The 24,311-nt window shown below is 54.1% G+C and overlaps 9 protein-coding genes across 9 annotated transcripts; 4 read left to right on the top strand and 5 right to left on the bottom strand.

The window, feature by feature from the left end:
* Window positions 1-1,996: 1,996 nt before the first annotated feature.
* Window positions 1,997-3,924, bottom strand: VTN31DRAFT_4899 (uncharacterized protein; the record flags this gene model as incomplete). Its single annotated transcript, XM_069405337.1, has 5 exons — window positions 1,997-3,311; window positions 3,370-3,530; window positions 3,588-3,594; window positions 3,664-3,721; window positions 3,780-3,924. 5 exons carry the CDS (start codon window positions 3,922-3,924, stop codon window positions 1,997-1,999), a joined length of 1,686 nt encoding a protein of 561 aa, XP_069260412.1.
* Window positions 3,925-6,665: 2,741 nt separating this feature from the next.
* VTN31DRAFT_4898 (uncharacterized protein) lies at window positions 6,666-9,886 on the top strand (the record flags this gene model as incomplete). Its single annotated transcript, XM_069405336.1, has 7 exons — window positions 6,666-6,679; window positions 6,752-6,806; window positions 6,875-8,209; window positions 8,278-8,421; window positions 8,475-8,648; window positions 8,712-8,801; window positions 8,855-9,886. 7 exons carry the CDS (start codon window positions 6,666-6,668, stop codon window positions 9,884-9,886), a joined length of 2,844 nt encoding a protein of 947 aa, XP_069260411.1.
* Window positions 9,887-10,234: 348 nt separating this feature from the next.
* On the bottom strand, window positions 10,235-10,917 carry VTN31DRAFT_4897 (uncharacterized protein; the record flags this gene model as incomplete). The annotated part of the gene is made up of 3 exons (XM_069405335.1): window positions 10,235-10,420; window positions 10,525-10,675; window positions 10,883-10,917. The coding sequence occupies 3 exons, from the start codon at window positions 10,915-10,917 to the stop codon at window positions 10,235-10,237; spliced, it is 372 nt and encodes a 123-aa protein (XP_069260410.1).
* Window positions 10,918-11,651: 734 nt separating this feature from the next.
* VTN31DRAFT_4896 (uncharacterized protein) lies at window positions 11,652-12,611 on the top strand (the record flags this gene model as incomplete). The annotated part of the gene is made up of 3 exons (XM_069405334.1): window positions 11,652-11,792; window positions 11,859-11,929; window positions 12,017-12,611. 3 exons carry the CDS (start codon window positions 11,652-11,654, stop codon window positions 12,609-12,611), a joined length of 807 nt encoding a protein of 268 aa, XP_069260409.1.
* Window positions 12,612-12,889: 278 nt separating this feature from the next.
* On the bottom strand, window positions 12,890-14,673 carry VTN31DRAFT_4895 (uncharacterized protein; the record flags this gene model as incomplete). Its single annotated transcript, XM_069405333.1, has 5 exons — window positions 12,890-13,726; window positions 13,780-14,008; window positions 14,060-14,414; window positions 14,474-14,547; window positions 14,612-14,673. 5 exons carry the CDS (start codon window positions 14,671-14,673, stop codon window positions 12,890-12,892), a joined length of 1,557 nt encoding a protein of 518 aa, XP_069260408.1.
* A 371-nt stretch (window positions 14,674-15,044) lies between these two features.
* On the bottom strand, window positions 15,045-16,135 carry VTN31DRAFT_4894 (uncharacterized protein; the record flags this gene model as incomplete). The annotated part of the gene is made up of 3 exons (XM_069405332.1): window positions 15,045-15,701; window positions 15,770-16,014; window positions 16,078-16,135. The coding sequence occupies 3 exons, from the start codon at window positions 16,133-16,135 to the stop codon at window positions 15,045-15,047; spliced, it is 960 nt and encodes a 319-aa protein (XP_069260407.1).
* Window positions 16,136-16,639: 504 nt separating this feature from the next.
* On the top strand, window positions 16,640-18,143 carry VTN31DRAFT_4893 (uncharacterized protein; the record flags this gene model as incomplete). Its single annotated transcript, XM_069405331.1, has 2 exons — window positions 16,640-16,912; window positions 16,974-18,143. 2 exons carry the CDS (start codon window positions 16,640-16,642, stop codon window positions 18,141-18,143), a joined length of 1,443 nt encoding a protein of 480 aa, XP_069260406.1.
* Window positions 18,144-18,454: 311 nt separating this feature from the next.
* On the top strand, window positions 18,455-21,431 carry VTN31DRAFT_4892 (uncharacterized protein; the record flags this gene model as incomplete). Its single annotated transcript, XM_069405330.1, has 3 exons — window positions 18,455-19,005; window positions 19,059-21,309; window positions 21,393-21,431. The coding sequence occupies 3 exons, from the start codon at window positions 18,455-18,457 to the stop codon at window positions 21,429-21,431; spliced, it is 2,841 nt and encodes a 946-aa protein (XP_069260405.1).
* Window positions 21,432-21,849: 418 nt separating this feature from the next.
* VTN31DRAFT_4891 (uncharacterized protein) lies at window positions 21,850-23,465 on the bottom strand (the record flags this gene model as incomplete). The annotated part of the gene is made up of 3 exons (XM_069405329.1): window positions 21,850-22,023; window positions 22,081-23,019; window positions 23,094-23,465. 3 exons carry the CDS (start codon window positions 23,463-23,465, stop codon window positions 21,850-21,852), a joined length of 1,485 nt encoding a protein of 494 aa, XP_069260404.1.
* Window positions 23,466-24,311: the final 846 nt, after the last annotated feature.

The following is a 24,311-nucleotide window of genomic DNA, read 5'->3' as shown; positions in this document are numbered from 1 at the left end:
AGCGTTCGTCCTCCTCATCGGAGGACAGGAGGGAGTCGTCGTCGGACGTTTCTCCTAAAGGGTCGTCCCGGCATTCGCTGCTGGCGCTGACAGACTCCGGGAGAGCCATTATCCAGGACTAGAGGTGCAAGTGCGTAGCGAAACAACAAACAACAGTACGGACGACCGCAAAGGAAACCCTCTGTACAAGATCAACACTGGAGAGAGAGAAAGGTGCAAGAGGGTGACGGCTTTCGACGTTTGGGAGCCTTTTATACATAATACAGGGCCATGTAGCCAGCTACCGTGCCTCATCGTTATCAAGGATATTGCTGAAGCATTTGTCATGGCTCCGTTTACTGACCCTGCTCGTTGACCCACAACAACGATGCAGTGTCGACGAGGAAGCCAGAGTCTGAGGGCTCAAAACAGAGTACCAAGCAAATGCTCAGCGTGCCCACAAAAAAAAAGGGTCCCGAGAATCGATTGGCGGAGAGGCCCGAAGCCCTAAGGCCAACCGTACGTGTGCCCTGAAAAGGCGAGACTTCTGGCGATTGCGCGCCGAAACGGGCGCGTTACTGCGACGGGGCCCGTGCTGGATGTTGTGAGGATAAAAAGCACGTGAGAGCCACCACAGGTGCGTGGCAGAAAGAAGGACGGCCGTGGCGGAAAGCTGGGATAGCGCGATGCCAAAAACGGCGTCGAACGATGCCGTTTCTGGCAACCCGCTATCCGGCACTGAGTTTTTAGCTGTAAACACGGCAACCACAACAATCGAGGAATCATGGGGGCATGGCATAGCGGGGTAAAGTTTGTCCGGGCCGTCCTGCTTCCACCTCACATCGCCCAATCATAGCCTGATGAAATAGGTACTTTACCCCCTATTGCCTATTCAAGTAGTTATGTGGAACCCCATTTTGCTTGTTGACCGGGAGGGCCCAGTTGGGAATCCGTCCGCTACCCTAAGTTAATCCCTTTCTGAAAGGGCGTCTCCATCATCTTGGAATGCTGGATGCACACCCCTTGACTTCCAGATCAGATAACCTACTCGTACTGTGATCTCATCATAAAGTTCTTTACCCCGTCCTTTTTGGTCCAAGTTCGTATAGACATGATGCTGTGAAGCTGCTTCGAGATTTTAGGGACAATGAGTCTTGCATTCCACCGACTATCTCTGTCTGTCCCGAGTACCATTCCGCCGTGACACAAAGAGCGGTCGATGTACCAGCAAGGAATCTCCAAGGGGCAGCCATCAATCACAAAAGTGGTGCACTGGGTAACCGTCAAGGGGCAATGGCGTAGCGGTCTGTAACTTTGTGTTGCAATGGCTACGTAGGTGACTGATCTTCCCAGTCTGTGACCCCGTTGCCCTGCTGATGATGGGGGAGTTGTGTTGGCCAGGTCAAACTTGAGGAAGATTCAAGACGGCACCTTCACAACTCCTGAATTTTTTTTTTTTCTTTTCCTCAGGTTACTGTACTTGATCAATTTCCCAGACTCTGCTGAATCTCCTTATCCATGTTTTAAAGGTCGGTTTGGCTCGTAAATGTTATGACAATGGCTGTGGAGAGAGTCCGTCGTTTTCTGTCGAGGATATACCTGGTGCATTCACATTACATCCAAGGTGAATCTTCGACACATTGCGGAACACTTGTGCGGAAATACGCGGGATTCCGAAGTTGGAGGTTCGAACCTCAGATCCGCTGTCACTTTTTTCTCTCCTTGTCTACCTGCGATTGTATAGACTCTGTGATGCTCGACCTTATCGGCCGTACCGGATCATCAGTACTAATACAGGTTCTATACGAAAGCTACTCGTACGAAACAAGCCGCTATACAGCAGTGCCAGATTCAGCATGCCCATACATGCAATGTCTTTCGCTTGCCCGAATCTCTACTACCAAGCCATATTTGTCCGCAGACGGGAGAAGATAAGCCCAGAACTGGAATGTACCTACATATTGGCATTGACGGTCATTATCATAACAACATATGACACTCCCAGCACGCCAACCGTCTAGAACAGCCAGCCAATGAACGTCTTGTAAAACCATCCGTAGCTCTGCTTCTTCTCCGAAAGTGCGGCCTGACGGGCCAAGAATTCCTCTTCCTCACGGTCAATGGCGGCTTTACCAGTCCAGAGATCTGCTGAATCGGGTCTCGCCATCTCGGTCTTCATGATGAACTTGTATCCGAGAATCAGCAGGATGTAAATCGGAATACCGAGGTACGAGGTGATGAATGTCTTATGGTCGAAGTTGCCCCATTTGGGGTTGTAGGTGAAGGCGTCGTAGGACTTGGTCAAGGAGACCAGGATACAGATGAACAAGGCAAAGTAGGAACCCCATTTGCCCAGTGGCGCGCGGAAGGCTAGCTCGTGAGGCTGTACACCTTGGGCTTCCCGCGCGCGAACGAAGAAGATGTGGGCCACCAGAATCGAGACCCAGGTGAGCAAACCAAAGATGGTCACGAGGTTGACGAAATATCCAAAGACGGTCTTGGAGTCGTTGGATACGTTCATGTAGGCCAGCAGACAGAAGGCTGCCGACGCTGCAAGCGAGTAAATTGGAACGCCGCGGGCGTCCGTGTAGGTCAGGAAGCGAGGTGCCTTGCCCTCACGAGCCAAGCCATAGATCGTCCGCGTCGCAATGTACAAGTCTGAGTTGGAGGCTGAGAAGACGAACATCAGGATGCAGGCATTCAGGACATGCGGTAGGGCAGGAATGCCAGCCAGGACAATGGCAACGACGAAAGGGGACGCGGCGGCCGAGCTGGATGCGGAAACGGCAAAGGCGAGCTCTTCGGAGTCGTAGGGCACCAGCATACCAACCAACAAGACGCTGACAACATAGAATACCACGATCCGGAAGAAGGTCAATTTGATGGCGCGAGGAATTGTCTTGCGAGGATTCTGCGCTTCACCAACGGTGACACCGACCAATTCGGTACCCAGGTAGGCAAAGGTTGCCTGCACCATCGTTGACCAGAAGGCATAGAAGCGACCAGCCGCACCGTCGTCGATGTAGGTGTTGAAAGCGCCCGGGTTCTTCCAATAGCGGAATCCCTTCCGATCGTGGTCCGGGCCGCCACCGAGGGCCAGAATCAGCGACAGCAGGATGACCCCGAGGATAACGACGACCTTGAAGGACGACAGCCAGAACTCGAATTCGCCGAAGAACCGAACACCAAAATAGTTGATGGACACGATCAAAACAAAGAACACGGTGATCCAAACACCGGGGTTCACTTTCTCTGCAGGAAGCCAGTATTGGATCACGAGTGCACCGGCAGTCATCTGGTTGGGGGTGATCAGAATGTATTTGCACCAATACCTGGAGACCGGCTTGATCAGCCCAGGACGAGAGTACTAGCTTGCGATGGGAAACTCACGTCCAACCCAGGGCAAACCCCAGAGCAGGATCCACAAAGCGCACAGCATAACCAGTGAATCCCGACGGCAGAGGCAGCCAAGCCGCCATCTCACCGAGGGCGCACATGACCAGATACACAATGAAACCGATGAAGGTATACGAGATGAGAACCGATGCCGGCTGAAGCGACGGTCAGTTCTGGAACCTGATTCACCCACGCACAGGAGCTCAACCTACCCCGGCTCTGTGCATCTGTCAGTCCCTGTTTTTCCCGAGGATTTGAGATACTATAGCCTAGTATGGGAAGACTCACTTTGCCAATGCACTTCCCGTCCCAATAATCAACCCGGTTCCGATCGCACCACCGATTGCTGCTCCGCGGTTAGCCAAGGAGTATTCTGGGTTGCGCTGTCAATCACAATCGCATACCAATCATGGTAATATGGCGAGCTTTCAAGCCGCGGTGCAGCTCGATGTTCCGGCCGGGAGGGACCTGAATGGACCCCGGCTGCGTCTCGACGGCGCGAACGCCATCGGACTCGAGCTTGGAGTCTTCTGTTCCGTTCCACACCATGGCTTGAAGCCCTGTAGTCGAGAACCGGGGAATATGAGGCTGGAGGCAAGTTAAGTAACAATGGCGGGGGAGGAGGGAGACCGAGGGGGACGGGACTGGTTTTATGTCGAGCGACCGTGGGCTTGTAGGTAGTGGGCCTGGGCCTGACAGGCGAAGCAATATGATAAGAGGGCCACAACCAAGAGTCGAACTATAGCTATTGGAGGTACAGTAGTATTTCAGAAAGCCGCACTTATCAGCGGCACCCGAGAGAAATCACGATGGGGCGCAGGAGAGGAGTTCCCCGGTCTCTTCGCCACCGGATCACTTTTGGCAGCCGAGTACGAGGAGCTACGAGTTCAGGGCATGATGAAAATTGCGACGGACTGGAGCTACGCCTATGACCGGGGAAATACAGACTATACCTTTCTGACAGGTAATACAGACGGGATACCCTGTACTTCCTACTCCATACAGGACTGAACGCACAGCGGGAAAGCTTCTTCTTCCCAAACGAACAGCGGCGAACAGGGACGAACAAAGGGATAAAGATAAGCGACTGGAGTCCAACATGTGTCCCCATAGGCTTAAACTCTTCGCGGCATGAAGATCACCGGCTCGGCAGTCAAGTGGTCGAATCAGGACAAGCAAAATAAAGATTGTCAAGCTTAGCGGCGTCTGGGGCGTCCAGATATTGCGAACCAGGGCTGCTATCAAGTGGGTTAACGTCGCATTCAAGAATAACCTAGGTTTAGGGTTAGATAAGGCTATTTGGTTTTGTTCAGTGTGGATGTATATGCTGTAACTTACCCCGTATTTACTTGTACATAACTAACCCGTCCGTAACTGGTTACTCGCCCGTTCGACCGTCGCTTCTCCAGCCTCCAGTCTCTCCGCATTGTGGTTCTTCGCATTTTGAAACAGGGCAGATCATGTTGAAACTCCAGTCCTTTGAACGAGGCATCCAGATTTATTGTAGCCTACAGGATTACTGTATCTGCATTCTCAAAAGACATCCGATACCGACATGCGACTCGGGCACGATCATGGGAAATGCAAAAATTGGATTTTCCAAACAGGGCAACCTTCCAGAAATCAGAAACGGTTTAGATTTTGGGCGCAGGAAACCGGCTTCGAATCCCAATCCAACAAACAGCCTCCTATGAGTCCTACAACTCCAAGAATTCAGATGATCGACAGACTCAGATAACCTTCTGAATCAGGCTGCTCATTGGTTTCACTGGCTGTACTGCTCGTATTTGACGCCCAGCGACGGGGATGTCCGAGTAATTTCTCGAGCGGAAAGCCTTTGGCAAACAGCCTTCAAGGCTGATTCCAACGCCCAACTGGTTAAAAAAGGTGTGTGGCGCCACCAGAAATGACGAGCTTATAAGGACTCTGGACAGTACAAATTGAACACTTCAAGTGCCGAGTACTTGGAACTTAGGGAAGTACTTTGGTAGGACTCGTGCAGGAATATCCCTTTGAGCAATGTCGAGGAAACTGATTCTGAAGCCCAGGAGCAGGGACTAGTCGACAAGTCCTCCAAAGTTTGAAACTGTTGCGCCCCAGGCGCTGCATCCTTCTCTCGACGCACTTCCCTGTTCTTTGGCCGTTCCTTGTGCCTTCGCACAGAAGCAATCATTCTCCCTCAGTTGTCATCGTGGTCAACATCGTATTTCAGCGGTCGGAACGGAGGGGAGCACGCGAGCAGCCTATTTCCATGCACCGAATGGGAAGTATGGTGCCAACTCCCGTTAAGTGTACTGCACTAGGCTCCCTACTAGTAACCATCTTACAGGCACGAGGATGTTACAGTGATCCCAACAGTCGGAGTGTTCCGCCCGGGGCCGATGGTGAGCGAGACTAACCGAAAAAATAAAAGTGTCATCAGAGCACAACTGTGGCTGAGGTCGGGGAAACAAAAACATGGGGTTTTCAAATCACTTCCCATCAGATAGGTTACTTACTGTACGAGGACGATGCGGAGGAGGTTAGTCGAAATACTGACACGAAAGCGGATTATTAATCTCGCCTCTTCTGCGCTCGGACTCCTTGTAGTTCGCAGAGCTGCATGTAATCAGCCGAAGAATGCATGGCATCTGTTGTGCCACTTGATTCAAACCGATTGATTCGTGGACTGCGATGATCTCAACCCAGTTGACGAGCCAGGATACTGATTTTGCACGTGGAACACAAAGGATCTTTTACTCTTTGCGGCCTGGATCTGAGCGTGGGATAAATTCCAGTCGATGACTGACATTCTGAAAATCTCCGGATGGCCAAGGGTCCGAGGCTCCTCTCCGCCAGTTTGCAGCCAAGGCCCCTTGTGTGCATGTCTGCATAGAAAAAAAAAAAAAAAAGTAAAATGATGGGACCGCAACCGCCATGGTGGAACGTTAGTGGATCTGCTTCCCTGTCCTGTAGTCCGACGATCGGTCGAGCTTGAAGGAGATCTGAGCTTGAGAGCACATCGACCACCTACCAGCCACTCAGTGCAAAAGGAATGAGCAATCGTTGCTCGTCGAGTCCGACACCCGCGCTGAACTCCGCCGTCCATTGAGCCTCCATTGTAGAACTTTGAGCTTGGCATAAAGACTAAAATAAAACATTGCTTGTTGATAAGAATTTTTTTTTGTTTTCTCCCTCTCTCGCTCATACAATACGATGCAGGTGGACAAGACAATTCAACCGACTACGTCGACTCAGCGTCAGCGATTCGCACCGCTCGGGTCCAGTATGTCTGCCGGTCGCAGCGCATCATGAAATTTGCCAAGTAAGAGAAAAGCTCTTCGGACGAATTGCCGACTGCCATCTGACATTCGAACCCCTCATTATCGCATTGTAGGGAACTCGAGAACGAGCTGGTGCCAGAATGGCGAGCAAAATATCTGAACTACAAGGTTCGCACGAAGCAGTCAAGCCCTCCTCGCAATGCAATCCGCCTTGCTGAACGAATCCTTCCTTCCAGCTCGGAAAAAAGAAGGTCAAGGCGCTCTCCAGAGCTCTGGCCAGAGCCAGCCGCCCCTCCCCGCTCCGACCACGGGGTGGCCAGCATCCCACTCCAACCCAGAGATTGCCGCCGAATACGTCCACGTCGGTTTCACGATTCCCGCTAGATGATACCGTCTCGTCGCATTCTTACCATGGATCACCGTCGCGCAGACCATCCGGCCGGGTGCAGGAACAAAGGCCGCTGCACACTCCCGGATCCCGTTTCGCCAACATGGCAACGGGCTATGGCAGCATCCTCTCCGAGCATGGTCCTTCCATTACCAAGGTGCCATCTCTGGAGCTGCCGGATCCTGCCATCGACCCCGAGGACGTACTGGCGTCGCAACAAGAAGACGGGGTGCAACCGGCCGAACCACATGCTCCGCCTTCCTACTCCGTCCTTCTCAGATCGAAGAGCTTCGGTGGTGACGGGGTTTCAAGGACACAGAGCTTCTTGCGGCGGGTGCTCAACACAGCGGAGGCGGCGTCCCCCGGCATGATCTTCCAGAGCGGCAACCTGGTGAGTGAGGTCGCCCAGCGAGAAAGAGAATTCTTTGAGTTCCTAGATGCAGAGCTCGACAAGATCGAAACCTTCTATCGACAAAAGGAGCAGGAAGCCACCGAAAGACTGCAGGCTCTACGCCAACAATTGCAGATGATGCGGGACCAGGCCCACCAATCTGGACGCCACCCTTCCAGGCACAGCGATGGGCGGAGGAGTAGCCATGCCCTCTCTGTCCTTCCGAGTAAGCGATGGTCCAGGGCCATTGCCGGCAAGGATGTTGCCACCCAGGAGCCGCCGTCTGCCGCCGCGGATCGAAGGGATTTTGCCCGCAGAGCAGAGTCGCCGGAGGTGTCTTACAGAACCGCCAAGCGTAGGTTGAAGCTGGCCTTGCAGGAGTATTACCGTGGCCTGGAACTGCTCAAGTCGTACGCGTATCTTAACCGAAAGGCCTTTCGCAAAATCAATAAAAAGTACGACAAAGCGGTCAACATGCGACACACCTTCCGGTACATGTCGGAGAAGGTCAATAAGGCCTACTTCGTCCAAAGCGAGGTGGTGGAGGACCACATGGCAGTTGTAGAGGATCTCTATACTCGCTATTTCGAGAAGAATGGGAATCGCAAGATCGCAGTTGGCAAACTGCGGGGAAAAGTGAGATCAAACGACTATTCCGCCAGCACGTTCCGCGTTGGTTTGCTTCTGGCGGCAGGGGTTGTCGGCTGCATTCAGGGCCTCATTCTCGCCGCGCGGCATCTTCGCGACTCGGACGATGACGACGTGCAGCTGCAAACAAGCTATCTGTTGCAGGTTCATCCACCATTTCCTTCCTGCTCCCGTGATTTCGCAAGAGGATTTTCAGGCTGACTGGCATATAGATATATGGTGGCTACTTTCTGATTGTATTTCATACACTGCTCTTCTGCCTGGACTGTATGATCTGGGCTCGCTCCAAAATCAATTATGTTTTTGTGTTCGAGTTTGACGCTCGACATGTGCTAGATTGGCGCCAGCTGTCCGAGGTATGTGTGATTGGCCTGTTGATGCGCTGTCTGCTGGCTGATTATCCCCTCAGATCCCGAGCTTTTTCTTCCTCCTCTTGGGACTGTTCATGTGGCTCAACTTCTCTTGGGTCAATAACATGTTTATTTACTACCCCATTGTGCTGATCGTCATTACCCTGGTCATATTGTATTTGCCTTTCAAGACGTTGTACTACCGTAGCCGGGCGTGGTGGGCTTATTCCAATGTGAGTCCTAGCACACGGAAAGACATTGCCATCCTGGACACTAACCATAAAGTGATTGTCCAGTGGCGGCTGTGGCTGTCTGGTCTCTACCCGGTCGAATTTCGAGACTTTTTCTTGGGCGACATGTATTGCTCGCAGACATACGCCATGGGTGTAAGATTCGACCTTCGCGCTCTTCGTGCAGCATGCGCTGAACTGGGATTCAGAACATCGAGCTCTTCTTCTGCCTTTATGCCACGCACTGGGAGAATCCTACCGTCTGCAGCTCCTCCAGGTCCCGGTTGTTGGGATTCTTCACCACCTTGCCGTCTATCTGGCGCGGTCTACAATGCCTACGGCGCTACTATTCGACGAGGAATGTGTTTCCTCACCTGGCAAACTTTGTAAAATACATGTTTGGCATCCTCTACTACATGAGCTTGAGTCTCTATCGCGTTGAACGCAAAACTCGATATGACATCGCGTTTATCGTGCTGGCCTTCATCAATTCATGCTACTGCTCAGTCTGGGACATTGCCATGGACTGGAGTTTGGGAAACCCATACTCGAAGAATCGGTTTCTGCGCGACCACCTCAGTTTTCGCCGGTTGTGGGTCTACTACATCGCTGTCATTGTGGACGTTATAGTGCGGTTCAACTGGATCTTCTATGCTGTTTTCCCCAGGAACATGCAGCATTCGGCCCTGCTGACTTTTGTGGTTTCCTTGAGCGAGGTCTGCCGACGAGGCCTATGGTCGGTGTTCCGGGTGGAGAACGAACACTGCACAAATGTCACTCTGTACCGGGCGTCTCGCGATATCCCGTTGCCCTACAATGTGGAGCCTGTCACCGCTCCGGGAGAGCTCACTCCGGTGGACGGCGCTGCTGACGCCAGTGCCGCGGCCGTCATGCAGCAAACTGTGCGTCCGGCCACATCACCAGCAGCAACTCCCACAGGAGCCGACGTTGAAGCCGGAAGGTGGAAAACGCCGTCATCGATGCGCGCCCGTCACCCCGAATTGGTGCGGACCATGTCCCGTATGGGGAATGCGATGGCGGCCGCCCATGCTCAGGACTTTCAGCGCAAGAACCCACCGGAGTCGATGCACGTACGGAGTCCTGAGATCGGGGCGGAGGCTCCCGATGATTCCAGCGATGAGGAAGACGAGGACGTGGACACGGATAGTCCAGCTTCTGTGGACGTTGATGATCGATTACCCAGTCCGGCAGTTTACCGCGATAGCCCGCGCAGGAATTGACAGTTCTCATGTTTGAACAATGATTCTCGCTAGACATGTACTGTACGAAGTTACGAATAGAGATTAGTATGACTGAATGCTTGTACTCTTAGTTTCTCTGGTAGATGTTGTTGCGAAAAGCAGACAGATTATGAGAGAACGCGGACCATCAACGCATTGTTGAACACATTGCGAGGATACAATGCTTGGTGGGTAATTGAAGGCAATTACCTCCTATGCTCGATCCTCAACGACTTGATGAATAAGGAAGCTTTTTACGACATGTACGATGATCTACCAAGCGTTAGAGCGACGGTACATAAAGGCACAACGGCGACATCACGACGCCTATCAGGCCGCATTCACGAATTAGGTTTCGTCGTCTCGCTTCTTAAAATTGGCGAATGCGGCCTGATAGACGTAGCGATGGCGCGGTCGTGCCTTGATATACCGTACTAAGATCGCCCTCGGTTTGCCATCGTACAGAGCTTCCTCAGTCATCGAGTTGTTGAGGACCGAGCATAGGAGGTATTTGGCTTCCTCAATGGCTTGATCCTGGTGCTCAATTCAGTACCCACCAAGCATTGTAGCCTCGCAATGTGTTCAATGCGTGGATTGTCCGCGTTCTCTCTCTCTGGTGAGCTTTGGGACCAGCTTACAAACTTCGCTGGCCTCGAAATCATCCGGAAGGGAACCAACTGAGTCCTTGACCCTGCTTCTGCGCAGCCATATGGACCCTGAGACCGGAAACTCCAAACACCCAAACTCTCCCGTGTGATCTCGCGACTCTTCACCCGCATGTACGACCTCCTAGGGTTTTGTAAGTCATTAACGTGACCAATCCCGGAAGCTTGGTTACCGAAAGCTTTGGCCACTTGAACGCACCCAGCGTTCGACCCAAGCGCGATTCCACGAGTCCCTTGACTCTATCGCATTGTGCAATCTCGCGTGGTCTAAGGCTCCCACAGCCTTTCACACTATGTACCACGAATGGTCCCTCACCACAGCACGACTGACCCAACGAGCTCCGCAGCTCTCCATACGTCGCGCATCGGTTGCACAATGACTGCCTCGAGTCCCCAGAGTTCTTCAAGCCTGCGCGTCAATCACTGATGCTCGCACAAAAGAACCCCGTGCCCTACCAGAGCAAAGCCGGGCTCATAACCTGTTGCGAAAAGCAGACAGATTATGATTATTAAGCTGCAGCATACAAGACTTGTACAGTAACCATTAGAGTAGGTTCTCCGTACGGAGTACGTGATGAATAAATACTTGGTTGCTTTTCAACTCAACCCTCAAGTACTCGCAGCTAGATATTGATGCTTGACAATCTCCCGCGATCCGCTCAGTAAACTTCTGCGCCACATACGGCCATCCAGATGAGCTTCCCGAATCCGTAATACATCAACATTTCTCTGAAAGCAGCACAGTAAGTAGAAAATCAAACTCAAAAGTCAGAACGAGTAATCCGTAGAAGCATTCTACCAAAGTCACATGATGAACATAAAGTTGGAGACCATTTCTCGTGGCCAGATGAGTTTTCTCTCATGGAGCTCCGACCTCTGACGTCATTTCGACAATCCTAGCACGAAGGCGGAGTCTTGGCATTTCACGTGATTCAGTCCGCCACACGTGATCATGGCGATAGGGTCGGCGGCTCTGATGAGATCCGATTTCTCCAGCGTTCTGCTTTGTTCGCTTTTGTCCTCTCCATCGAGTTTCATCCATTCTTCGACTAGCTCCGTGCTTGGGGTCGTCAGTTAGATCGAGCGACGAGGCTATCGTTATGGCCGCGAACACCAAGTATCAGCCCGCTCCGCAGCGGGACTCGTTGGACGAACGGTATCCTCAGCCCCCGCCATCCTACGAGGCGACTGCGACGGGACCTCCGCGGACGGAGTATGACAATGTGCCGGATGATTTCAAGGTAGGACTTACATCTGGTTCCCCCCATCGCTGGCGAAGTCTCAAGGCTAACGGTATGAAACTACAGTTTGGCGGCACCGTTGCGGAGGGCACGCTGCCGATCCGCATGCAGTTCATCCGCAAGGTGTATTCTATTCTGTACGTACCTACCCTTTTCCCCCAATATCGATGGAATCAAACGGACCGCGGGGGAGGTGGATGCTAACCAGGAAATGATAAACACAGAACCGTCCAGCTCCTTCTCACCACCGTCCTCAGCAGCATCTCCTTCTTCAGCGACACCTACCGCGCCTGGATCCAGACAAACCCGTGGCTGATGTTCGTGTCGCTCATCGGCGCCATCGGGTTCATGTTCTTGACGTTCTGGAAGCGCCGCAGCTACCCGGCGAACCTGCTGTACCTGTCCGCATTCACCGCGCTCGAGGCCTACGCCATCAGCGTCGTCACGTCCTTCTACAGCTCGCGCATCGTCCTGCAGGCGCTGGTCCTCACCCTCGGCATCTTCGTCTTTTTGACCCTGTTTGCGTGCCAGACCAAGTATGACTTTACCAGCTGGATGCCGTATCTGTTTGGCGCGTTGTGGGTGTTGCTCCTGTTCGGCTTCATCCGGCTGTTCTTCCCCATGGGCAGCACCAGCGAGCTGATCTACAGCGGGATTGCGGCGTTGATTTTCTCCGGTTATATCCTCGTCGATACGCAGATGGTCATGCGGCACCATCATGTCGAGGAGGAGATTGCCGCGGCGATCTCGCTCTACCTGGATATCCTCAACCTGTTCCTGGCCATTTTGCGTATTCTGAACAGCCAGAGCGACAACTGATTCAGTGGATACTTGTGATTCTGCCACTCTTTTTTCGTCTTTCAATTCTTTTTTTTTTTTTTGGGGACATCGTTTTGGCGTAGCAGTGTACAGTGTAATGTGATTCAAAATTCGAAATAAAAAATAACCCAGAGCATATACCTATACCTAGAGTGTATGTACAACGGAATGAAGAAACAAACTCTCACGTCTACAAATCCAGTTATTCAATCATCTCATTCCACACAATCCTCAACGCAATTAGGATCCAAAAAATATACGGGGTAATAACTTAGAAATCAATGCGACGCGACAAACAACGTATTCGTAACCAGACACACAACCATGACAACCACCCCGTAAATCGACAACGCCAAGCTGAGTTTCCGGAGGAGCGTCCTGCGCCAATGCCGGCGGTGGGTTAGAATCCCACTCGCTGAGAGGAGGGAGGAGGAGGTGCGGTCGGAAAGACGCCGACGATGTTGGTGTTGTTGTTGCTGCTGATGATGATGATGGTCGTGATCGTCCACGTCCGAGTCGGAAAAGCCCGCTTCATCGGCCTCGTCGTCCTCCTTCATGAGTCGTTGGTGGGATGGAGAGTCGGGTGAGGAGATCTTGTAGTAGAAGAGTCCCGGGAGGATGAAGCTGATGCTGGTGCTGCCGGTGCTGCCGACGTAGGCCAGCACGGTCTCGAGGGAAGAGACGGTCATCGCGACAAGGAAGCTGAGAATGATGATGACGGTGGTGATGGCGGCGAAGCGCAAGTCGCTCATCTGGTCTGGTCCGGGGCGGGAGTTGGACAGGAGAGGGTGACGGTGCGGGGAGACGTCGGCCCCCGCGGCAGAGCGCCGCTTGAATCGCCATTTCAGAACGGCGTCAACCGATGCGCGGCAGGGGTGCACCTGGAGTGGGTATGAGAACATGACGAGGACGACAATTGCGGCCCGCCCAATGGTCGATGCGACCGACGGCGCGTACATGGCAACGATGTTGCCGCCGATGTTGTCGCCAAACGAAAGATAGCCGGTCAAGGCGACGAGAAGGTACGTCGACGCTGCGGTGCCGATGCTGGCCAGGACGACGCTGGTGGTCTGCCAGTGACTGTTGTCGTTGATCTCGTTTAAGATAGAAAACATCTGCGAGAGTTAGCTATTGCCTTCCCAATCCCCCCGGACATGAGTAGACAAACGTTTTGGTGACAAGTATATGCAAACACTATGACGGGGAAACTGCTCAATGCCGGGGCCAAGCCGGCCCATTTCACCACGCGAACCGGTCCGCGCTCATCCATTGTATCGCCGATGCAGAAATGGTACACAACTAGAATCGCAAGATATCCAATCGACACCAAGGCAACCAAACTAGTGTATTTCAAGGAATCGAGTCGGCGGAGGTATGAAAGTGGTATGATGAACAACCTATGCTCGTCAGCCCGTTCAACATCCTTCCAAGCTCAAGACCAAACGCACATGAACGCCGTAATCCAAAAGCGACGATCAACCAAAAAAGCACTCTCAGGGGGTCCGCCTAAAAACGCTTCGACAACCCCCGGCATGAGATCGCCAATGATGATGAGATAACCAACCCCAACCCCAAAGCACTTGATCGCAATGGCGGCGTCGAAGATGACGGCGGCGTTCGGGTAGGTGATCTGCGACAAAGCGAAAAACGAGGCCGCACCGCGGTCCAGGTATTGCGCACATCGTGCTTGCAAGTAGAGACCAAACCCCGCAGTGACTCCCGACCAAAGTACGGTGATGACTCCCAGGACGATACCCATGTGCGAGATGGCGAGTGGCATGGCGAGGACACCAGCCCCAATAACTGCAGTGGTCAGCCTGACCTGGGGCCAGAGAGTTGCATCGAAAAAGAGATCCGCTTACTGGTATTGAGAAGGTTGATCACGCTGCTGAGCCATGTCGCCTCGCCTTGAAAGATGTCTCGCTTCCCTCGTCGTCTGTGTCAAAGCACTGATTAGCATCTGGCATGCTCGTGATCAGAAAGTCAAGGAAGCATAATACCTGCGCGGTTTAAATGGAGTACCTCCTGCCACGGAGGCCCCGAGGACCGTCTCGTCCGGCATCGTCAGTCGTTGGCTGCTTCAGCCTACACGTTTTCTCAGGGCGATAAAAAAAATGATGGCTAACTGAAAGCCAACATAGGTCAAACCGGAACGGGAGATATCAATGCGGGGATCTAGGAAAACGTGCCGCCGTCTTCCGACAGCGCGATCAAGCAACCGAAATTACCATTCGTGGTGGATGATGGCATTGCACGTCCGTCTGGCGACAACAGGGCCGCCGTCGTTGATCCGCCAATTGAAAATGTACCTTGCTGACTAAGCTCAGCTGGGCGGACCGAACAGAACTGATAACATTAGCTACACCATAGAGAACGGAACTTAAGTTCATAAATCATGATTCTTCAGTCGTTACGTATTGTCTGCCAGTCTAGCTATAATTTAGACTTGCCCCATCCGTCTTGGAGGAGCTCAAAAATCTCATCCTCCACCACCTTCATGTCCGTGACGGTGTTGCCGGCTCGATTGCTCGGCCCTGGGTCATTAAACGCATGAACAGGCCGCACGGACTTGGACACTTCAAGCACTGTGCCTCCACTGACCGGGAACAGCTGACCGCCGCCGTTCTTCTCCCCAATGATGTTGCTTACCTCGTCCTGCTGCACCAGGGCGAGCATCACCTCTCCCACCTCTTCTGCAGTCACCCACTCGTCCTGGCCTTCTCGGATCATCTTCAGCTTCTCCGGATGCTCCAGCCACAACGGAGTCTTGATCACGCCCGGCGCGACGGCGGTAACTCGAATGTTCAATACCTCGTCCAGTTTGGCCAGAGACCGGACCAGGCCATTGATTGCGTGCTTGGTCGCGACATAGATGGGAGCCGCCAGTGCGGGATTCTGACCCGCAATGCTGGAGATGTGGACAATGTGTCGCCGCGAGTTATCCTTACGGTGGCTTAGGAAATGGGAAATGGCGAGCTGGGTGACGCGGATCGGGTGCGTCAGGTTGAGATCGAGCAGCCCGTAGCGCCCGCCTGTTGGGGAGTCTCGACTCTCTGGAGAGCCTGGGGGTCGCCAGAAATTGCTCCAGTGCTTTGAAGTAGGTGGTACATCGTCAGATGGGCGCATGGGGTTTGACAGTCACTCCGAGTCATTCATACCTCTTCATAAACGCCCGCCCCGGGGCATACAATGTGAACCTCCCCAAACTCCCGCTCCGCCGCCGCGAACATTGCATCCAGTTGGGTCCAGTCGGTCACATCGGTTCTCTGAAAGACGGCCCTCGGTCCCGACGGGCCGGAATATTTCTCCACCACGGCCTTCGCCTCTGGACGCAAGCCCAGATCGGCGATCAAGACGTTGCAGCCATTCTGCAGCAGAAGGGTAGCGAATGCCAGGTTGATTCCTTTCAAAACGAGAGGTTAGCACAGCTCCGTTCATAAATCCATGTTCGCGGTATTATTATTACCTGAGCCCGCCCCCGTCACAATGGCCGATTTGCCTCGAACCGGATGCTTGACAGACATGATGAAGACAATTTCAAGTCAATTCAGTGGCAGATATGGCTGCCAAAAGGTCGTCAGCCTCAGCATCATTCTTCGATTCCATCTTGCAGTATTTATGGTCCCCCACGCAGTCAAAAACAGCCGACGGCCAGATCGTCCAGATATCCTTCGGTGCCAACTCCGTGCGGGGGGGCTCCTCCACACAGTGACCAATAAGGCAGGTTTTCCGAGTTGGGGTAATTTTGGTAAGTTTGCCGAGTTCCTCTCGGGAATTTGGGGCGAAAGTTGGAGATTGGACTGATCGGCGGGGCATCCCCGATGATTCCCCGACGACTGAATCCATTGGAAATGGAGATTTCTACAGCTTCAAAGCCGTACTGTACATGTATTTTTTCTTCGGCATATATAAAGTGTTCTGGATCGTACAGTCATACAGTATTCATCATTTATTCACCTATCGAAATCGTGCGTGGCTTGCTTGACAACTGAACTGCGAGTACTAATAGTTCTGTGCCGGTCACGACTATGGCGCTCTCCAGGCACCTGTCCCGACGAGCCGTGCGGTGCATGGCCACCGCTACGACCTCTGCGTCTCCCCTGACGAAACCGGCGGGTGATATCTCCTCCGTCTTCCCAAGCTTGCGGCCAGACAGCAAGCCGGAACCACTGCCACCGCGATTCCGGGATTTGAAACTCAGTCTCTTCAACAAGAATGCGCAGGCGCTGGAGGATAGTTGGCAGAGATTGATTCCCAAATTGAAAGAGGAGGTGGAGCGAATCCGAGAGCTGGGCACTGATGTAGGGATTCCTGGGACCCCGTTTTTAAATCATGTGCTCGTGCTGATAAATGGCGGTCCAGGTTATTCCTGTCGTCAAGTATTCCGATATAGTTTCGGGAAATGTGCCCGACAAGGTCAAGGACGAGATCCGCTTGCGAGGTACCGTGGTGATTCGCAACGTTGTCGATAGAGACACGGCACTGGGATGGAAGGAGAGAGCCAAGGAGTACATCAAAGCGAATGCGGACAGAGTAAAGGCCTTCCCAGCAGACTCTCCAGCCGTGTATGAGCTGTACTGGACCCCTGCTCAGACCGAAGCACGGGCCCATCCCAACATGCTGCAGACGCAGCGCTGGCTGCAGCGTCTGTGGCACTCATCCGACCCGAATACGGAACTGTCGGTGAACCATACAATCAGCTACGCGGACCGGATTCGGATTCGACTGCCCGGTGACGCCAAGTTCAGCCTCGGTCCGCACGCCGACGGCGGGTCGCTGGAACGATGGGAGGACCCGGAGTACTCCAGAGTCTACCGCAAGATCCTGGAGGGCAAGTGGGAAGAGTACGATGCCTTTGATGCGAGGCACCGAACCACCGCCAAGATGGACCTCTACAACGGAGCAGGAGCGTGCTCCGTGCTGCGGTTCTTCCAGGGCTGGCTTTCCATGTCGGATACCGGCCCGGGTGAGGGAACTCTGCACGTCTGTCCCATGGTGAGGTATAGCACCGCATACACCATCCTGCGGCCATTCTTTGACGCGCAGACTTTGCGTCCAGCCATGGACAACGCCTTCCCCGGGTCCGTGCCGGGAACCGCGCAAGAGTACAACCCGGCCACCCATCCGCATCTAGAGTTGGAGACCACGATGGTCTCTGTGCCTCGGGTTGAGCCGGGCGACTACGTTGCCTGGCACTGCGATTCCTTGCACTCCGTGGACAAGGAGCATCGAGGAACCGGTGACTCGAGCGTGTTGTACATCCCGGCGGCGCCGCTCTGTGAGATGAACGTTAACTACCTGGTCAAGCAGCGCGACTTGGCCCTGCGCTACTCTCCTCCTGGGGACTTCCCGGGTGCGGGGGGTCCGGGGGAGATTGGATTCACGGGAGCCGTGGACTGGTCGCAGTTGAATGAGGATGGGCAGCGAGCGATGGGAATGGGCAAGAAACTGTGGGAGATCACCGACGACATGAGTGAGGGCGAGAAGCGGGCTATTCGGATTGCGAATGAGAAATGCTTTGGCCAAGCTTGATGGGGGTGCATTTTCTGAGGCATGTAGGTACGGAGTACTACTACTAGTATTTAATTAGATGATTGAACTCTTTAATTTAATCATCGTGCATTTCCTTTGTAGCAGCGAAGTTAGGAGTTGGTGAGGCCAAACGGGGGTCGACTGGCTGAGGAGGTAATTTAAAGTATGTTGTAGCGCCATCGCCAGCCAAGAGCTCAAATCGAGCTTCGAAAGTAGTTGTTCAGCCAGCAACAGTCCAATTCAAACGCCCTCCCATCCACCCCCGTTCCCTTTCCCGTCTCGAATGCACACCCGGCGAGACGGTCATCATGATGTGGTTCAGAGCCGTCGCGGTTCTGGCATCATTATTATGCGCGCCTCTCACAGGCGCCATCTTCGCTGACGAAGTTGACCACGTCGATTTCCACCATGCGCTCCTGGGCACTCCGACGCCGCACTCGACCTTCTTTCATCGCCCGTCCGCAGCGTCGAATGCGTCCCTCCTGTACACGCTCTCCGAACGACTGCTTCTCGGCGCGGTGAACCCCCGGGATGGATCAATTGTGTGGAGGCAAGACCTTGCAAAGTGGACCTCGACGGGTTCTGATGCGGAAGGCTTCCTTCGCGCGGCAGACGGAGAGTCTACGGTTGTGAGTGCCGCTGGAAATGCGGTGCTTGCTTGGGGCGCTGTGGATGGGAAATTGGCGTGGGATGCTCGGTTCGAGGAAGGAGAAGTGGTCAAGGACGTTGAAATGTTGCATTCGGAGGGCGGGAAGGCTGGTGCTGCCCGGGATGTGCTTGCGCTGTTTCAAGGAAAGACCGGAACCATCCGGAGATTGGATGGTACTACTGGGCGCGTGAAGTGGGAGTACCGGGATGATAGGTGGGTTTGTCACTCTCCTCGTCCAGGCGAGTTGCGGCTGATAGTTAGTCAAGCGGTGATGTGCCGTTCCAGGTCTCCTCCTCTGCGACCGAAGTGTTCTACGTCTCGCTACAATCGGCCCTGCTCAAAGGATACAAGATCAAGGTCACGGCGTTGGACCCGCAGACCGGCCAGCAGACCAGACAGCAGATCCTCAGCTCCGAGAGCGAGGTGACATCTCCAGACTCGGTCCTTTTCGTCGGCGCGAATGCCGCGAGTCCTCTCATTATTTGGGCAGATAAGTCGTTCAAGACCCTGAAGGTCAACGTCATCGGTTCGAAGCAGGTCAACACGGTGGCCATAGACAGCCCGAGTGGTGAAGAGATTCGCAAAGTCAATGTTCATGCTCCCACTGGTCAGGACACCCCATCGCATTTCTTGGTGCACTACGAGACCGACACTGGATCATGGGTCGAGGTGTATCATGCCAACCTCGAATCGTCGACTGTCTTCAAAGCCTATCAATTGCCGCACTTGGGGGGCTCATCCGTTGTCGCGGTGAGCCAGAGAGCCGCCAATGTTTTCTTTACTCATGCTACGGAGTCGGAGATCAGCGTTGTGTCGTCGACGTCTCAGGAAGTGCTGGGGAAGTGGCCGTTGGCGGAGGGTAACCTGAAAGGAGCGAAACATGCCGCCGCCGACGTAGTTACCAGGGGAGACTCGGCATCCGTCCGTCTTGCGTTTGTTTCGGACTCGGGAGATTGGCATCTGATTCAAAACGGCAAGACGGAGTGGACCCGGCATGAGTCTTTAGCGGGCATAGTCGCTGCTGCTTGGGCAGAGCCGAGTCAGCACGAAGATATAGCTCATGAGCTGGAGATGGAGAGCCATGAAAATGTTCTGGCTGCGTATATCCATAGGGTGAAGCGGCATTTGAAGGACCTGGAACGCCTTCCCGCGTGGTTGCAGGAGCTACCAAAGCGCGTCGCCTCGAGCATCTTCTCAGCCGAGATCACAAACCTGGACAACTTTGGCGTGAGAAAATTGGTTCTTGTCGCAACTGAGCGCGGGCGGGTTGCCGCACTGGATACCGGGAGACGTGGTGCCGTAACGTGGAATGTCAAGGTGGCCGACGTGGAGTCCTGGGATGTCAAAGCCATCGTCGCGCTCTCAAACATTGCCTCGATCTATACCGGGGACGGCAGCGTGGTCAACCTGAATGTCACCACTGGCGAGGTTGTCTCTCGGAAGACACTTGATTCCAAGATCAAGTCCATCGCGACGATCCCGGGAGACACAGCTCCGGCCATCATCGGCATCCGCGAAGATGGAAGCCCACTGGAGTCGGTCGGATATCTGGTGACGCTCAGCAACGACGGCCGTGTTCTCGGCTGGGCGGCGGGCAACACCCAGTCACCGCTCTGGCAGTTCGTGCCACCCTCCGGCGACACCGTTCTGCGGGCGACGTCACGACCTGCCCACGACCCCGTGGCCTCGATCGGCAAAGTCCTCGGCGATCGCTCCGTCCTGTACAAGTACCTGAACCCGAACCTCGTCTTGGTCACCACCACCAGCGACTCCACAGCCTCCTTCTACCTCCTGGACGGCATCTCCGGCGCGGTCCTCTATTCCACTACGCACCGGGGCGTCGACACCTCGCAGCCCATCACCTCCGCCATGGCAGAGAACTGGTTCGCGTACTCGCTCTATGCAGACGAGACACCCGACTCCCCCGCCAAGGGCTTCCAACTGGTGATCTCGGAGCTGTACGAATCCCCGATCCCCAACGACCGCGGCCCGCTGGGCTCCGCCACCAACTACTCAACGCTGTCGTCCTCCCCGAATGGCCTCGCCCGCCCCCACGTCCTCACGCAGTCCTTCCTCATCCCCGAACCCATCTCCCACATGGCTGTCACGCAAACCCGCCAGGGCATCACCATCCGTCAACTCATCTGCGCCCTGCCCACGCTCAACTCCCTCATCGGCATCCCACGGCCCGTCCTCGACCCCCGCCGCCCCGTCGGCCGGGACCCGACCACCGCCGAGCGCGAGGAAGGCCTCACCAAGTATGCCCCTTTCCTCGAGTTCGACGGGAAATGGTTCCTGTCGCACACGCGTGACCTCGCACGGGTTCGGGCGGTCATTGCCGCGCCGACCTTGCTTGAAAGCACGGGGCTGGTTTTCGCCTTTGGTGGCGGGGATGTCTTTGGCTCCCGCGTGGCGCCTAGTCAGGCTTTTGATATTCTCGGGAAAGGGTTCTCGAAGTTCCAGTTGCTGGTGACGGTGATCGCGTTGTTGGTGGGTGTGGTGATTTTGGCGCCGATGGTGCGTTTCTTTCTTTCTTTGATTGACATCTCTCACATTTTTTTTATGGAACTTTTGATGCTGACTTTTTCTGGGTGTTCTAGGCTCGACGGAAACAAGTCAATCTACTCTGGAAGCGATAACTAATCCATGTATCCAATAACATACGATAATGAAAGACTGTTAGACTGAATTGGAGAATGGATTACGCCTCTAATCGTTCCGTTACCGATGTCATTCGGACATGGTATGGAAATGATCATGTATGATAGATCTACCACGAGTCCCATAATATCTCAGTAACAAGCGAGCAATTCATCGTATGTATGCGTCATTGATGAAACATCGTCTGGAACGCACAAGACAAAAGAACGAAACCCCAGGACCCGACGCCAGTCAAGGAACCGAAAAAAGAAAACAAAAACCCAGTCCAGTCTCGGTGAAATCTATCGAGAGGTCCGTTCCGGAGTCACCAGATAATATCTCGGATAGGATTAGTATTGAATATTCAAGATAAAATGAAATATTATATTCTATCCGAGAGATGAACTCCCCGGGCCTCTACGCGAACACGGCATCACCGATTTCGCTGTAGAGGGCGCGCAGACCCTCACCCACAGCCCCCTGGATCCAAGAAGATGGGTCCTCAGGCGCCGACGGCGGAGGCACCTTATAGCCACCCTTGGCAATGATGTCGGTGTAGTTGCTTGACCCACCACCGTTCCAAGCAAGGATCTAAACATTGATTGTTAGTCTCCATCCATCTAACAGTCCTGTAGAGATTGCACTTACGTTGGGGGTCTCGGGGGGAATATCTGTCAGGGCTCCCTCCGTGCCGATGGAGATCACATTCTTCTTCAGCTTCTCAGGCGTGATCTCCGGCACAGCAAAGTCCGAGTCGGCGTCGGGCTGGAGAGACAGGAAATAGGCCAAAAGGCCAGCGATGTGGGGCGACGCCATGGACGTCCCCGAAATTGTGTTGACGGCATGGTCAGAGCCGATCCAGGTCGATTGAATGTTGAGACCAGGAGCGAAAATATCGGTGCACTTGCCGTAGTTCGAGAAGTAGGCCCGCTCGTCCGACAGAGTGCTGGCACCGACCGTGATGGCCTTCTCGGCCGCGGCGGGCGAGTAACTGCAAGCGTCCGCGTTGTCATTGCCAGCGGCGACAGCAAAGTGGATGCCAGCATCCACGGCCGCGTTCACGGCAATGTCCAACGTCACTGACTTGCCGCCACCGAGGCTCATGTTCGCAACGCTGCCCTTGAATCCCTTCTTCTTACCGCTCTTGGCTTCGTTGACCTTTCGGGTGTGTTCGGCAGCAGCGTACTCCACGCCCTTGACGACGTCGGACATGCTGCCGCTCCCGTTGGAGCGGAGGACCTTGATTGCATAGACGTTGGCTTTCTTGGCCACGCCGTACTTCTTACCAGCAATGGTGCCGGAGCAGTGAGTCCCATGCCCATTGCCATCGATATCATCATCATCCACGGGGATTGTCTTCCCCCAGTGGGCACGGCCCTCGAAGTCGACGTGGTCAACATTGGTACCGGTGTCAATGACGTAGACATCGACTCCCTCACCGCCGTCGGCCGCGTGAAGGTACTTGTTGTAGGTACCAAAAGTCAGGGCGTCCCGGTGGGAGATTCGGGCCAAACCCCAGGGAGCGTTCTTCTGGATCTCTGGATCCTCCATCGCATGAACGACGGAATCCTTCTCAACGTATTCCACCTATAGTGATGAGTCAGCATCTGAGCCCCAACGCATGAGTCAGCCTCGGGTGGGAAGGGAACTGGTCAACTCACATCGGGATGACGGCGGATCTGTTCGACCACGCTCTCATGGAAGTGGCCCGCGTAGCCCATCAGTGCTCCCGGAATGTGGTAGGTGTGCTTGATGCCTTTAAAAGCATCGTCGGTAATCGGGAACTGGGACCGCTTCTTGAGCTCGGCCCGCTCAGCCTCGACCTGCGAGTGCAAGTCCTGCACCCACATCTGGTGTTGGGCGGCCAGCGCCGTGTCGACATGCTTCTTGAAGACAATCATGTACGAATCCGAAACCTCCTCCGTGTTGTAGGAGGAGAGGATGGGAGCGGCATCATTGTGGATGGTCTCGGTGATCACCGGCGACGCAGCGGCCAGCAATGGCAGCAATGAAAGGCCCAGGAAGCCTTTCATGATGTCAAGAATGACCGATCAATGAACGAAGATGGGGAAATGACTGAGAGATTGGGGGGAATGAGATGAAATGAATGGGAGGATGAAGGGATGGAAGATGGCAGGGCCGAGGGCGAGCAGCGGTGATGATAAGTACCAGGCGGTTGGCAGCACAGCAAGATGGTTGACTGCTCACGTCAGCCGTGATTGGCCGGGGCACCTGACAGAATGATGCAACTGTGGGGGGAAATTACCAAAATTACCGTCACACCTTTACCCAGTCCGGCAGGGCTGCCAAGGTAAGGCGGGATCTGCTGACCCAGATTGGAATGGAATCGGATTTCCAGCCAGGGAACAACACTCGTACTTTGCTCTACAAAGACTAACACGGTACATTCATGAGCCGAAATTCCAGATTCTTGCCTCAGCCTCGGTAGTCTGTCCAGCAGTATACACTCCATTAGTCCGTACTCCGTACTGTTTGCGTACGAGTAAGCTCTTGACAGATTACATAAGTTACATACAGCCCCGGAGCTGACCGTAACGGAGAATCACATGACCTGGGGCGGCCAATCACCGTTCCCCAACAGCTCTCTATCTTATCAGCTTATCAGACGCGGCTGAGCCAATCACCCGTCGATCAGAATATAGGGCACGTGACCACGCCCGCCTGCCAAGCTGCAGGCACAGGCAAAGCTGTGGATACTGGGTACGCCTCTGTACGTCAGCTCCGTAGCTGTGGGAGTGTGGCCAGTCACAAAAGAGCCTGTCAGAACGGACCAGCCAAACACGCTGCGACCACGAGACGGGTGTAGTGTTACTCGAAGAAGGAAAATTCCGGTCAATTCTCCCTGCTGACAACATCTG

This window comes from Thermomyces dupontii (assembly GCF_041956625.1).
Source record: "Thermomyces dupontii strain NRRL 2155 unplaced genomic scaffold VTN31scaffold_4, whole genome shotgun sequence".
In the NCBI taxonomy this organism is placed as follows: domain Eukaryota; kingdom Fungi; phylum Ascomycota; class Eurotiomycetes; order Eurotiales; family Trichocomaceae; genus Thermomyces; species Thermomyces dupontii.
The sequence above is the reverse complement of the archived record's forward strand: the minus strand, read 5'-3'. Positions and strand labels throughout refer to the sequence as shown.